General features: G+C 44.0%; 1 protein-coding gene across 1 annotated transcript; it reads left to right on the top strand.

Annotated features, from left to right (window-relative positions):
- The first annotated feature begins 10,235 nt into the window (after positions 1 to 10,235).
- LOC145059572 (uncharacterized) lies at positions 10,236 to 10,979 on the top strand. The gene has a single exon (XM_079007405.1). The coding sequence runs from the start codon at positions 10,236 to 10,238 to the stop codon at positions 10,977 to 10,979; it is 744 nt and encodes a 247-aa protein (XP_078863531.1).
- The last annotated feature ends 3,747 nt before the right edge of the window (positions 10,980 to 14,726 follow it).

The following is a 14,726-nucleotide window of genomic DNA, read 5'->3' as shown; positions in this document are numbered from 1 at the left end:
ATATTCAGGACGAGTTCCAGTGGTAGCGGGCGGGTGCCCAAGGAATGGTTTATGTGATAGTTTATATTTGTTGTATGTGTGATGCTTGTATGTGCCTGGAAGGGAGGTACGTGTGGGCGAGGTCCCGTAACTCACCAATAGCAGAGTGTGGATGGTGTTCCACATCTCATTAGCAGTAGATCAGGGGCGAGGCCCGAGTTAGGAAAAGAGTGAGTGTGGGCTTGGCCCGTATCTCACAATCAGTAGGAGCAAGGACGGGGTTCCATGACTCATCAGTAGCAGGGCAGGGGCGAGGCCCAGGATAGGCGAGGCCTTAGGACAGGATCAGTTCGTATGTGTTTAGCTTATGTGTTGTGATATGTTTATGTGTTATTATTTGTTGGTGGGCGAGGCCCTGTGACAGGCGAGGCCTAAGTGAAACAGATCTGTATCCAAGCGGGGCTCGAAGCCAGGCGGGGCCTGGAGCGGCGGGGCCGTTGTAGCGGGTGAGGCCCGAGGTAGGGGCGAGGCTCAGTATGTGTAGTATGTGGTTACGCATGGTATGTGGTAGGGTGGGGAACTCACTAAGCTTCGTGCTTACGGTTTTCGGTTTTGGTTTCAGGTGCTTCCGGTAGCGGAGGGAAGAGCTTGGGGTGATCGCATGGCACACTCCATAGATTAGACAGCCTGGGAATGTTTACTCTGATAACGAACATGTGTTTTGGAAATTAATACTCTGCTTATGTTTTGGAATGATGACTTTGGTTTAAAGTAATGTTTTATTAAAAGAAATTTTTAGTCTTGAATTTTGGGACGTTACAGAACGACAATCTTGGAGAAATCCCTGATAAATCTCCGATAGTAGCCGGTCAGTCCCAGAAAACTCCCGATCTCGGTGGGGGATCTCGGCACCTCCCATCTCATCACAGCCTCAATCTTGGCCGGGTCGACCAATATCCCATTCTGATTAACGAGACGCCCCAAGAACTGGACCTCCCGTAACCAGAAATCACACTTGGAGAATTTGGCGAAAAGCCTATTCGACCTCAATACTCCAAGAATCTCTCTCAGATACTCCTTATGTTGCTCTCTAGATCTTGAATACACCAGAATATCGTCGATGAACACGATCACCGCCCGATCCAACAACGGCCTGCACACACTGTTCATAAGATCCATGAACGATGTCGGTGCATTGGTGAGCCCAAAAGGCATCACCACGAACTCGTAATGCCCATAGCGAGTCCTGAACGCCGTCTTCTAGATATCTTCATCCCTCACTCTCATTTGATGATATCCAGATGTCACACCTCAAAACCGGAACGGCAGAAACGTTCTGGGGTGGATGACATCGTGTCAAGTATCACAACATATGCAGTATAGTAATCAAAGTACAACAACCATTGCATTAATAGTAATAATTTGATATAGGTTACATTTCATAGCAACGTCAAAGTAATACAGAAAGTAATATAGATGCAGCTTGGGACTAGGCTGACTTCACAAAAGCTCCCGGGATGTACCTGTCTAACGATAACCTGAGAATACAAGTTATTTTGAAAGCGAATATCAGCATTTATATAATGTTGGTGAGTTCATAAGTATTTAATGACATTAGTATAAATACACATTGATATTCAAGATAACTTCATGAAAATGGTAGTTTAGAATCTACAGAGTATTAGAATTCTTTCCAAAAAATCCTATATTTTCTAAATAAAAGCAGTCTTCTACCAAGACCCGACGGATTTATGTTTTAAGGAGTAATTTTCCCCAAAATACTATCATTACTAAAATACGGTATTGACTTTAAAGAAAATATGAGGATATCACAAGTAAAAATACTAGGGGAAAAATAACATATACCTCAGCAGTAATACTGCTGACTAAAGCAAAAGAAATCATAGACTCTAGGAGAGTATCGAATGAATGATACACCTGGCTCAGTCTAACAAAAAGAACCACAGACTCCAGACAGTATCGAATGAACGACACAGCTATCAAAGTCTAAAACAAGGAAATACAGACTCCATACAATATCAAATGAACGACACATCTAGCAAAGTCTAAAACAAAGAAATACAGACTCCAGACAGTATCAAATGAACGACACAGCTAGCAAAGTATAAAACATGGAAAATAGGTTAAGATGGTTTCAAAAATACCGTGTTAATTCTTGTTACCTTAAGGCCATGAATTATAAGGTAAACATGGAGATACTCGTAACCATACTGATTGACAATCGAATACTTGACGACCTACAAGCGTCAGAATGAATGTGACATTTGTCACCCAAGGGAAATGAACTGGTCGATGGAAACCTTTATGTCTATACATGTATACATGATATATTTAGCCATTACCGAGGATCGACATAAAGGTTTCCATCGATCAGTTCATTTCCCTTGGGTGACAAATGTCACATTCATTCCGACGCAAGTAGGGCGTCAAGTATTCGATTGTCAATAAGTATGTGTAACGCCCGTAGATCCGGGCTAGTCAATTCAGAGACAATAAGTGTCGAAAATGACTTTTCGGAAAAAGATTATTTATAATAAATAGTCTTAACCAAGTTGTAGAATATGTCTCAAGGTTTCCGTACACATAAAGAACACCGAAATCCGAGTTATAACGAAGAAGTTATGGCCCGTCGAAGTTTTTCGGCAAAACCAGCACGACACCGGGAAGCGTAAATAGTAAATTTATGATGGAGTGATTTTTAGCCTTAGTGATCTAAACAAAATTCGTAGAATATGTTAAACCGAGAAAATTCATAAAAAGAACGCCCAAATCTGACTTCGTGTGAAGAAGTTATGATTTTTCTAAGATTCGGCTTAGCAATGCACGGCCCGAAACTCGAATTTTAGTTCGAGCGGTTTTTGACTTACGCGACCTAAATGAGAGTTGAATATCTCATTAATAGGAACTCAACGGTAAAAATATAGACAAAAACAGAGTCTGTATGAAGGAGTTACGAATTCTTCGCGGTCATTTAACAGTCTAAACGCCTCCTACTGTTAAATTTGAGATCGGTCGAGAATTAGCCGACGGAGTCTAAATGAAAGTTGTAGATCTTCATTTTACCTACGCGTTGGAAAAAAAAACGTTGAAAATGGAGCTCGTATGCGAGAGTTATGATTTTTCTAAGTTTGAAGGCTGATACGCGATAGGGGGTGACGTGGCACCACCAGAATTGGACACGTGGCACCACCAGAAGGCTGCCACATTCCCCAACTCGGCGATTAGGTCCTCCTACTCGGCGAGTCCATCAAGAATTCAGCCTATAAATATAGGTGTCGGGCATTCACTTCTCTTCACACCACTCCAACATTCTTTCTCTCTATATACTCTCTCTCTCTCTCTCTAGCCCCCCTTAAGCCCCTAAAGCCTAGGGTAAACCCCCTTGCACCCGAAGGAAGCCCCGAGGCTCCTGGAGCGCCTGACGGCTCCAACGAGAAGAGCCTCCGGCTCAGAAACGCTGCTCCAGCGAAGCCCGATTTTCGAGAAAACCCGCTGTAAGTGAGTTATGTCTACCCTATCTTTAGTATAGCTAATGTTTTAATATAGTAACATTATTAGGAACTTATAATAAGTATTTGGGCTATTATTATGAGTTATATTGAGTGTTATTTAATGCTTATATAATAATAATAATAGCTAGACTATTAATTTGTCGCGGTTATCGTTAGACTAAACCCTAGTGGTATTGGTATTAGGTTTTATCGAAGGAAAATTGTTTTGAGAGTATCGAAGCGCTGTCCGAGTGCTGAGTCACCACCTTTCAGGTGAGTGCATATTTACTTTCATCTTACACATAAATATGAAGTATTTTATATAAACTACGTGCTATGTGTGCATATTATCTGAATACTTGTTGTCTATGTTGGATGAACGTTTTTATACATGTTTTAAATGATTTAAACTGTATACGTATTTTATATATACAAATATGTTGGGTATGACATGGGTAGATGAATGATGAGATATATAAGATGATGTGAGTATACATTGGCAGCTATAGACTTAGTGCCTATGAGACAAACACCGGTAGCTATGGACATAGTACCAGTTAGACGCTGGTAGCTATGGATTTAGTACCTGTTAGGAATTGGTAGCTATGGACTTAGTACCTATTAGTTAAACACCGGTAGCTATGGACTTAGTACATGTTAGGAATTGGTAGCTATAGACTTAGTACCTATTAGATAAACACTTGTAGTTATGGATTTAGTACCCGATGAATAAACTATAGCAGCTATGGAATTAGTGCTTTACGAACGAGCATTGGCAGCTATGGATTTAGTGCCAGACTTATAACCCAGGAAATAAGGGACTTCGGAATAAACGAATGCAGGATAGATGAATCTTACGATAAATCCTTAAGAGTAAAGAAGATAATGGGGATGGGTAATTGGGTTGATTGTTTGATTGATTAAACATAATAATTATATTATTGTGGGTTAAAACCCCTATGTACTCACCAAGTTTCCCAACCTGACCCACTCAGTTTATTTATATCACAGGTGTCGATACGAAGTGACATTACACTGAGAGACTAAAGAGATGTAGATCACTAGTGTAAATAAATGTAAGTTCCGTTTATGCTTATGTTCCTGTATTGACGATGACATCCCAAACGTTTTAAAATAAATAAAATACGTTTCTTCGAAAAAAAATTGATAATGTATTTATCGTATTTTTCTGGGAACAAATTCCGCAACATTTTTATGAAAAGAAGTACTCTGATTTTTATAAAGCATAAACAAAATCGGTCTTTTCTGGCTGTGAAAATGGGGATGTCACAGTATGGTTACGAGTATCTCCATGTTTACCTTATAATTCATGGCCTTCAGGTAACAAGAATTAACACGGTATTTTTGAAACCATCTTAACCTATTTTCCCTGTTTTAGACTTTTCTAGTTGTGTCTTTCATTTGATACTGTTTGGAGTCTGTATTTCTTTGTTTTAGACTTTGCTAGCTGTGTCGTTCATTCGATACTGTCTGGAGTCTGTATTTCCTTGTTTTAGACTTTCCTAGCTGTATCGTTCATTCGATACTGTCTGGAGTCTGTGCTTCCTTTTGTTAGACTGAGCCAGGCATATCATTCATTCGATACTCTCCTAGAGTCTATGATTTCTTTTGCTTTAGTCAGCAGTAATACTGCTGAGGTATATGTTATTTTTCCCCTGGTATTTTTACTTGTGATATCCTCATATTTTCTTTAAAGTAATTACCGTATTTTAGTAATGATAGTATTTTGGGAAAAATTATTCCTTAAAACATAAATCTGTCGGGTCTTTGTAGAAGACTGCTTTTATTTAGAAAATATAGGATTTTCTGGAAAGAATTCTAATACTCTGTAGATTCTAAACTACCATTTTCATGAAGTTATCGTGAATATCAATGTGTATTTATACTAATGTCATTAAATACTTATGAACTCACCAGCATTATATAAATGCTGATACTTGCTTTCAAAATAACTTGTATTCTCAGGTTATCGTTAGACAGGTACATCTCGGGAGCTTTTGTGAAGTCAGCCTAGTACCAAGCTGCATCTTTATTACTTTCTGTATTACTTTGACGTTGCTATGAAATGTAACCTATGTAAAATTATTACTATTAATGCAATGGTTGTTGTCCTTTGATTACTATACTGCATATGTTGTGATACTTGACATGATGTCATCCACCCCAGAACGTTTCCGCCGTTCCGGTTTTGGGGTGTGACACCAGGCCTCAAATCTATCTTGGAGAACCAATACGCTCCCTGCAACTGATCGAACAGATCATCGATCCTCGGTAATGGATAACGGTTCTTAACCGTCAACTTGCTCAACTCCCGATAATCAATGCACATCCGGTGTGAACCATCCTTTTTCTTGAGAAAAAAGATCGACGCTCCACACGGCGAGCTACCCGGTCTAATAAACCCCTTTCCCAGCAGCTCCTAAAGCTGTGAGGATAACTCCTGTATCTCTGGCGGCGCAAGGCGGTAAGGTGCCTTGGCGATAGGCGCTGCCCCCGGAACCAAATCGATGCGGAACTCCACCTACCTCTCAGGAGGCACACCTGGAAACTCCTCGAGGAAAACATCCAGGAACTAACGCACTATCGGAACATCATCAATTGAACTCGGCCTCTCTGTGGCCACTCATGTATCCATCACATAAGCTACAAACCCGCTGCAGCCCTGCTGTAAACTCTGTCTCACTCTAGCAGCCAAACAAAATGCTGACCCACATCGGGTACCCTCACCATATACCGTCAGCACTCCCCCACTAGGGTCTCGTATCATCACTATCTGCCGCTCACAGTCTATCACCGCCCCAAATCGGCTCAACCAATCCATTCCCACTATAGCGCAAACGTCCCCCATCGCAATCGGGACTAGATCTATCGGAAACTCCATGCCGAAGATCACAAGTATACATCCTCAAATTACATCAGTAGCATACACCGCTCGCTCATCAGCTATGGAAACTCGTAGAGGCCGAATCAACGCCTCTCATTGGATACTGATGTGCTGACTAAACGCTAATGACACAAATGATCGACTCGCACCCGAGTCAAATAACACCAAAGTAGGTACAGAACTCACAAGAAAAGTACCTACGCATATCATAATATAAGCACAATATCTCAACTCAATATAAATAAATGAAAGAATACGTACCAGCCACGACATCGGGCGCTGCGCGGACCTCCTCCGCTGTCAACTGGAAGGCTCTCCCGAGAGCCTTCGGTGCCTCGGCCTTCGCTGGCCGGATCTTAGTAGCTCGGGCAGCAAGTGCAGATCCCTGTGTCGATCCCTGCAGCAGTTGTGGGAACTCGGCCTTCCGATGGTCGGTCTGGTTGCAATGAAGGCAAACCGAGAATCCCTTGGGGCAATCCCTCGCATAATGCCCCTCCTTCCCACACTTGTAACACACCCCAGCTCTGCACACCCCTCATGGCTCTTGTCGCACTTCTCACAAGTGCGGCCCTTCGGACCCCCAGATCTTGAATCAGCGGGCTTTGCCCGCTTGGCTTCCGGCTGCACCTGTGCCGGTCGTCTGTCCCTCCTCTGAGACTCGGCCTCCTCCCTGACCTGAGTCTCCAGCTCAATCTCCCTCTTTCGGGCATTTGCCTGGAGCTCAGCAAATGTACGGTATGACGAGTTCGCCACGAACTCACGAATATCCCTCCTCAGTATGCTCCAGTACCGGCTCACACGTGCCTGCTCAGTAGACACATTCTCAGGACAAAACAATGCCCTCTCATGAAACATCCTCGTAATTATCGTCACAGACTCAGTTCCCTACTTGAGGGACAAGAACTCTTGGGGTAGACATTCCCTCTCCACAGGGGGAACATACTCATCTCGAAACATCACGGTGAACCTCTCCCAGGTCACCACGGTAAGCTCTGCAGTAGTGAAGTTCGTCGTCACAAACTTACACCAGTCCTTCGCCCCCAAGCGAAGCTGGTTCAGTGCAAACCAAACCCTTAGATTCTCCGGACACGAGCATGTTTAAAGGCATCCCTCGAAATCACAAATCCATCTCATCGCAGCAATCAGATCCTGCGTCCCATCAAACTCCGGTGGCTTCGTGTTGCTGAACTCCCGGAACAGCAACGAGTCACCCCCCTGAGGTCTAGCAGCCGCAGCCTCAGTAATCGTTGCGTATCTCTCATCGAACGTCTCAATCAACGTGGTCTTGATAAACCCAAACATCTTCGGAATCTCTGTGCGGATAGCCGCAGCCACCTCATCGTGGATCATCTGACGAAGGTCCTCGTTACTCACACCGCTGGTCCCTGGTCTGGGGCACGTCCCAACCATGATGCCTCTGAAATACAACATAAGGAATATCAGAGACTCGCTCGAGCATACTCGCACTCGATAACTCAACCCTACTTGCTCCTTAGTACCCTACGGATTCTTACTTGGACTGGGTACTGATCCGGTGTCATCAGTAGTACGGGCCCTATACTACCGTCAACACCACATCAGTATTCATCCCAAGTCCTCCTCCTTGGATCCCAAATCACAAGTACTCTACATCTCGCTAGCATAGGCTACCCTTCGGTATACCTTTCATAAGCTCCTCACTGCTACCTACTCACTCTCAAGCATTTCATAGAAACAGAAATCTTCCGAGGCTAAGGCATCACAAATCAGGCCACTCTAGTTCTAATATGAATACCTAGCCTACTCTAGCATGCATAACATATCATAACATATATCATAACACATAATGTAAGGGTATTTTGGGAAATCACCATTCGGGCGCTGGCTGATCGTACACACTGCTTACTTCTGCTTTTCTCAAATTCTTTTACTTCCTTAGAAAAATTGTTTATTTTATGAAAACTTCCTCAAATCCTCAGTTTGAGTATAGATACGCCTGAATGTGCATCCGAATCCCTCAAACCAAGGCTCTGATACCAACTTGTAACAACATAAATTTTCAAAACAATCTTTCATTTTTAACACATAATTTCATTCATAATGAAATCCCAAATCCAATGTTTCACATATTATCCGTATAAAACAAATCCCAAGATCTCAATACATAAAAACCCCTCAGTGTGTACGACTCATGCCGGCGCCTTCCCGCGATCCTCGTTGGTACCTGAAACACATATCACACAACATAGTAAGCATAAATGCTTAGTGAGTTCCCCAAAATACCACATACAAAACATACGCCACTCGAGGCTACAGTACGACCCTCCGATCGATGTGTCTCAGCGGGACCCTCCACTCACGTAGCTCATTGGACCCTCTGGCCCGGTCATAGCTCTTCAGACCCTTTGGTCCGGTCTGTATCGTTGGACCGTTCGGTCCGGTCTATATCGTTGGACCCTTCGGTCCGGTCTATACAACACATAGCATACATAAAACAAAATGCACATAATCCCATACATACACATAGCATACACAACCCTCCATTCTACACATAAATACCACTCTAGGGAATGTATAGTGAGAAGACTCACCTCGGGCAACTCGAATAATCCCGCACACGAATACACTGATCTAGCCCCCGCCTAATCACATAAACAGTATCCTCAAATAAATAATGGCTCTCAAAGGCTAGATTAAGTCCCTTTCTACAATCCCACAGAAGGTTAAAAGACCATTTTACCCCTCCCTGACCCAAAAGTCCAAATGTTGACCAAAACCCTAAAAGTCAACGAAAGTCAACAGGGAGCAGTACGCGGCGCGTTCCATCTCTGTACGTGGGGTGTACACTGGCGATCCATCATCGGGGTCTCAACCCCTTACAATGCGCGTTCTGAGAGTTACGCCCAGCGTAAGTCTCAGTTTCAGCTCTTTTTGGATTTTTGGTCTTAACGGTTGAGACATAAACTCAAACTCCAGATCTGACTTTTCTAAGGCCACTTAATCCATAAAGTCGAAACCTTTAATCCTTTGCATGGCTGTAAAGGTCCCTAATCACTCTAACACCTTTCCTCTTTCCTCATAAAGCCTAGATCTCATGCATGGCTTGATATTCACGTCCAAGATTGGATTTTTATGAACATACAACTCATATTACCCTGAAATATGGCAGATCTAGGCTTATGGAGACCATTTTCTCATAAATTCTCCACCTTGCGACCAAAAACCCTAAAAATTGGTCCAAGAAGCACAAATCAAAAATGACAAGGAAAGCTTTGAGCTTTTTACCTCAGAAAGAAGCTCCAACCTCTATGGAACTCGGATCTACTCTTGTCCACCAACTTGTAGCACCTATAATGGCCTCCTCTTTTCCTTCACCACCTTGAAATGGCACTTTCAAGCTTAAGAACACACACAAGCTAAGAACGAAGGGTAGCTCTCTCTTAGGGTTTCACTCTCTGAAATGGTGGCTGAGGCAAAAGCCACAACATTTTATAGTGAGCAAGCCACAATTAGGGTTTGCATTTGGGCCCGCTACACCTAGCGTAACCCTGGTTACGCCCAGCGTACCTAGGCGAGTCCGCGTCCAAACTAAGCGCATGAGTACGCACAGCGTACTCCACTGTACGCCCATCGTACTCAATGGCCATAGTTTTTCCTTTAAGGACTAAACTTGACAACTTGTAAAAGAAGAAGGGTTCAAGAGATGCACCTGAATTTCGGGATGTTACACGGGGGCAGGCCTGATCCTAACTAGCCCGGAAGGATAAGAGATCACATATGCACTCCGTTTCGATTTGCACATCTCGAATAACGAGGCGGAGTATGAAGCTTTGCTCGCCGGTCTACGACTGGCCAAGCAGATGGGAGCAGAAGCGGTAACTGCGCTGACAGACTCAAGGCTAGTAGCCAACCAAGTTAATGGGAGTTCCGTGGCAAAAGATAAAAGGATGGAGAGATGCGTCAAGATGGTACATTGGCTCACTAAGTCTTTTACGGTATTCACAATCAAACAAATACCAAGAAGTGAAAATAGGAGGGCGGACGCCTTGAGCAAATTGGCATCAACATGTTTTGACCACTTGTCCAAAAAGGTCCTAGTCGAAGTGCTCACGGAAAGAAGCATAGATGAACAACGAGTAAACGCCTTGGCAGCAACTAGAGACACATGGATGACACCGCTAACAAAATTCCTACAACACGGCATTTTGCCAGACAACCACGGAGAGGGCAGGAAGATACGCGTAAAAGCACCATCATATGCACTTGTGAACGGGAAGCTGTATAGGAAAGGGTTCACAATGCCTTGGTTGAAGTGTATGGATGAAGCCAGGGGAAAAGAAGCACTTCAAGAGGTACATACCGGCCAAGCAGGCGCGCATGAAGGGGCACGCGCCCTAATAGGAAAGGTGCTCCGCATGGGAATTTACTGGCCTACCACATACCAAGACGCGGTGGAACTGACAAGGAAATGCGCAGAATGCCAAACATACTCATCAGTTCAAGGGAATCCCCCAGCCCATGTGACCAATATCTCCAACCCATGGTCGTTCTATCGATGGGGGATAAACATCATGGGGTCGTTCCCAGAAGCCCGGGGAAACTAAAATACATGGTCGTCGTGGTTGACTACTTTACAAAATGGATCGAGGCTGAGCAAGTCGCATGCATATCTGGAAGGCACATGATCAAATTTGTGTGGAAGACCATAGTGACCAGATTCAGAACACCCGGGACACTGATCAGCGATAACGGGCTATAGTTTGTGGAAAACCCTTTCAGAGACTGGTGCGCTAGCAAAGGGATCACTCAGCGATTTACGTCGGTAGCACACCCCCAGTCAAACGGGCAAACAGAAGTGTCCAATCGTACAATCATAAGTGGAATCAAGAAAAGACTAGGGAAAGCAAAAGGGACACTGATCAGCGATAACGGGCTATAGTTTGTGGAAAACCCTTTCAGAGACTGGTGCGCTAGCAAAGGGATCACTCAGCGATTTACGTCGATAGCACACCCCCAGTCAAACGGGCAAACAGAAGTGTCCAATCGTACAATCATAAGTGGAATCAAGAAAAGACTGGGGAAAGCAAAAGGGAACTGGGCCGAAGAATTGCCTGTGGTACTATGGTCGTATAGGACAACGCCAAGAACAGGAACACAGGAAACGCCGTTCAGCCTAGTGTATGGAACAGAGGCGATGCTCCTAGTAGAAGTAACGGTGGGCACCTTGAGGGCGATTCATACTGAGGAAGAAACTAATTCCCAAGATCTAAGGCTAAACCTAGATCTCCTCGAAGAACGACTAGAACAGTCAGGGGTGGGACAGGCCGCATACAAACATACCGTAGAGAAATATTACAACCAAAGGGTCAAATAAAAGGCATTCAAAGTGGGAGAATATGTGCTGAGGCAGAATGAAGCAATCCGAGCCTAGCCGTAAGGAAAATTGGGCCCTGTGTGGGAGGGACCATACAAAGTTATTGAGGCAAACCGCAACGGAGCCTACATACTAGAAACAATGGAGGGAAGGGAAATTCCAAGAACCTGGAACGCAAGGAACCTAAGGAAATTCTACTACTAATGAACATGAACATTTAGCGCCTAGGCCGGCAAGCCCGGACCCTTCACCTAACATGCCTAGGGCGGATCATGCAGCCACAGTGCTCAGAAAGTACTTAGTGCATCAAAAAGCAAGCTTTCGCACTTAATTACTTAGTGTATTAAGCGCAAAACTCTCATACTTAGTGTATTGATGAGTGAATACTTAGTGTATTAAGCGCAAAACTCTCATACTTAGTGTTTTAATGATTGAATACTTAGGGTATTAAGCACACATTATTATTAAATACTTAGTGTATTAAGCGCAAAACTCTCATACTTAGTGTATTGATGATTGAATACTTAGTGTATTAAGCGCACATCATCATTAAATACTTAGTGTATTAAACGCAAAATCCTCGTACCCGGTGTGGTGATGACCAAACGCTTAGTACATTAAGAGCATGCCCAACATATTAATATTAACACCTAGTATATTAAAGCGTGAAAACTCTCATGTTCGGTGCATTGATGATTAAATGCTCAGTGTATCAAGAACGCTTAGCACAAAATGCCCAATGTATCAAGCGAGAAATTTGGCGCATCAACCACGGATAAACACTAAAACCGCCAAAGGAATGGTCCCATCCACCAAATTAGCAGACCAACCCGAAAAGGCATAGAGCAATAACGAAAGAAATCCAACTTACATTAAACAAACACATCCATTACAATAGGGCCTAAGAATTACAACACCAAGCAAAATAAAAGTTCAATAGTACTGGTTCAAAAGACAATAGATATGTAAAGAGAAGATTTTCACGCCCCAGACGGGGTAGCACACGGTGCATGAGCACCTTTTTTAGTGACACCAACAACAGACTCACCAACAGGCTCAACCACACTGCCATCACCAGCACCAACACCCTTGCCATCACCAACAATCCCCTCGATAACATTACCAGTACCCCCTCTACCACCCTCAATCTCATCATCATCACCCACAGCACCAGCCGACATACCATCAAGAGTCCCCTCAAAGCCTGCAAAAGCACAAAGCTCACAGACCCTTTGGATATCCAAACCCCCTAACCCCAGCAACGATGCATGGTCCATACTAGCAAACGATAGCAAGGCCTTATTTACACTCGCAGGGGGGACGCCATCACCAGGATCAACAGAATCAGGACCCACTGTAGGAACAGAAACATCATGCTCGGACTTTGCCCCAGCAATAAAAGAAGCGTGGCGGATGAGACTTATAGAATTTGTAAAATTCGGATGCTCAATCAGCTTATCTACAACCCACACAAGGCCCACACGCAGCAGCCAATCCAAATCCTGCTGGGTAGCTTCGACACCTGCTTGAATGGCGGCAATCAATCTATCTCGATCAGCAACGTCGCGTTCCAAAATTTCAACTTGAATCATCAAACATTCGTTCACCTAAGTAAGGGAATCAACCTTGGCCTCCAGAGTAGTCCTGATTTCTTCCACAACATCCTTCTCAGTAGCAAGCAGTTGTCACTTCTGCTCCAAACCCTGCTCGTCACTCCCTAGTTCAGAAACTTGACGCTTCAACCCAACCTCACGTGAACTACACCCCGCATGAACTGCCTCTATCTCGCTGAGCAGTTGGACACACCGAGCACCTGCAACAAGGTAGAACATAGCATGTGCAGCGGCATAAGACATATTATGAGAAACAACGGAACTGCCAATGGCCTCCATGTCGGTAACTGCAGCAAGAGGGAATGTGTGTCAGGCAAACTCTATTGCGTTAGTGCGCACAGATAGAGACGAGACTCATTGTTGAGATTCCAAGTAGGAACAAAAGTGGGAGGACCAGAGGGAACCTCGCCAATACCCTTACTAGGAGGACTCGAACCCCGATCCATACCACTGGAACCTTTGACGGGAGAAGAAATCGGAAGAACTTCAAACACGACTGGAACAGAAACACTGGACTGCTCAGACGCCCCCTGGGCCCCCTCGGACTATTAAACGTCATCATCTAGGATCATAACAAGTGTCGAGGGTGTTGAAGATAAGGAATTCAGAAAGGCAGGCAAAGCCACGCCTCGTCTGAACCCATTTGGCAACATTAGGAGCTCTAGTAACCGTCTCACCCTTGGCTAAGACGACTTTTTGCTTGGCTTGCACACAACGGACATGAGAAATAATCCCATCTTTTTTGTCCTCACTCACCCCAACCGAACTAGAACAAGTGACACTTAAAGGTGAAACAGTGGTAATGGGACAAGCAACTGCGACAGTTGGTGTCGGTGTCCCACTAACCACAGGGGGAGTAGAGGCGGCAGTAGCCAAGACAATCTGGTCAACTCGTCGAGGGGGAGGAAGAAAATCAATCAGATCTGCCTCTCAGTGTTCCAGTTTCCCCCGATAACGCTTTCGCAACACCCCATCTAGGTCTCAACACCTGCAAAACGAGGGGACATGAGGAAAACATATATACAATGCGTAGGGATCAACCAAAAATAAAACCCTAACCGATATATATATATATATATATATATATATATATATATATATATATATATATAATGGGAGGGGGAGAGAAGAGGAAGAGTAAAAGAAAACACTTACCATCGACAATAGAGAAAAAGACCGTCATCTTCCCCCGACGCTTCCAAGAAGGACTAATTCCCACACCTGCCAGCAACACCTCAGAGTAATCCTCGATAATAGCCTAAATTTTCTTCAAAAGATCAGCAACACTCTGGTTCTGCAGAAATAGTTTGGGAGTGAGATCAGCGAAGAAGTTAGCACGATATCGCTCACAGCTTGCCAAACCG

This window comes from Lactuca serriola, chromosome 6 (genome assembly GCF_051521515.1).
Source record: "Lactuca serriola cultivar US96UC23 chromosome 6, Lser_US96UC23_V15, whole genome shotgun sequence".
NCBI lineage: Eukaryota > Viridiplantae > Streptophyta > Magnoliopsida > Asterales > Asteraceae > Lactuca > Lactuca serriola.
Note: the sequence above shows the minus strand (reverse complement) of the source record. Positions and strands in the feature narration are given on the sequence as shown.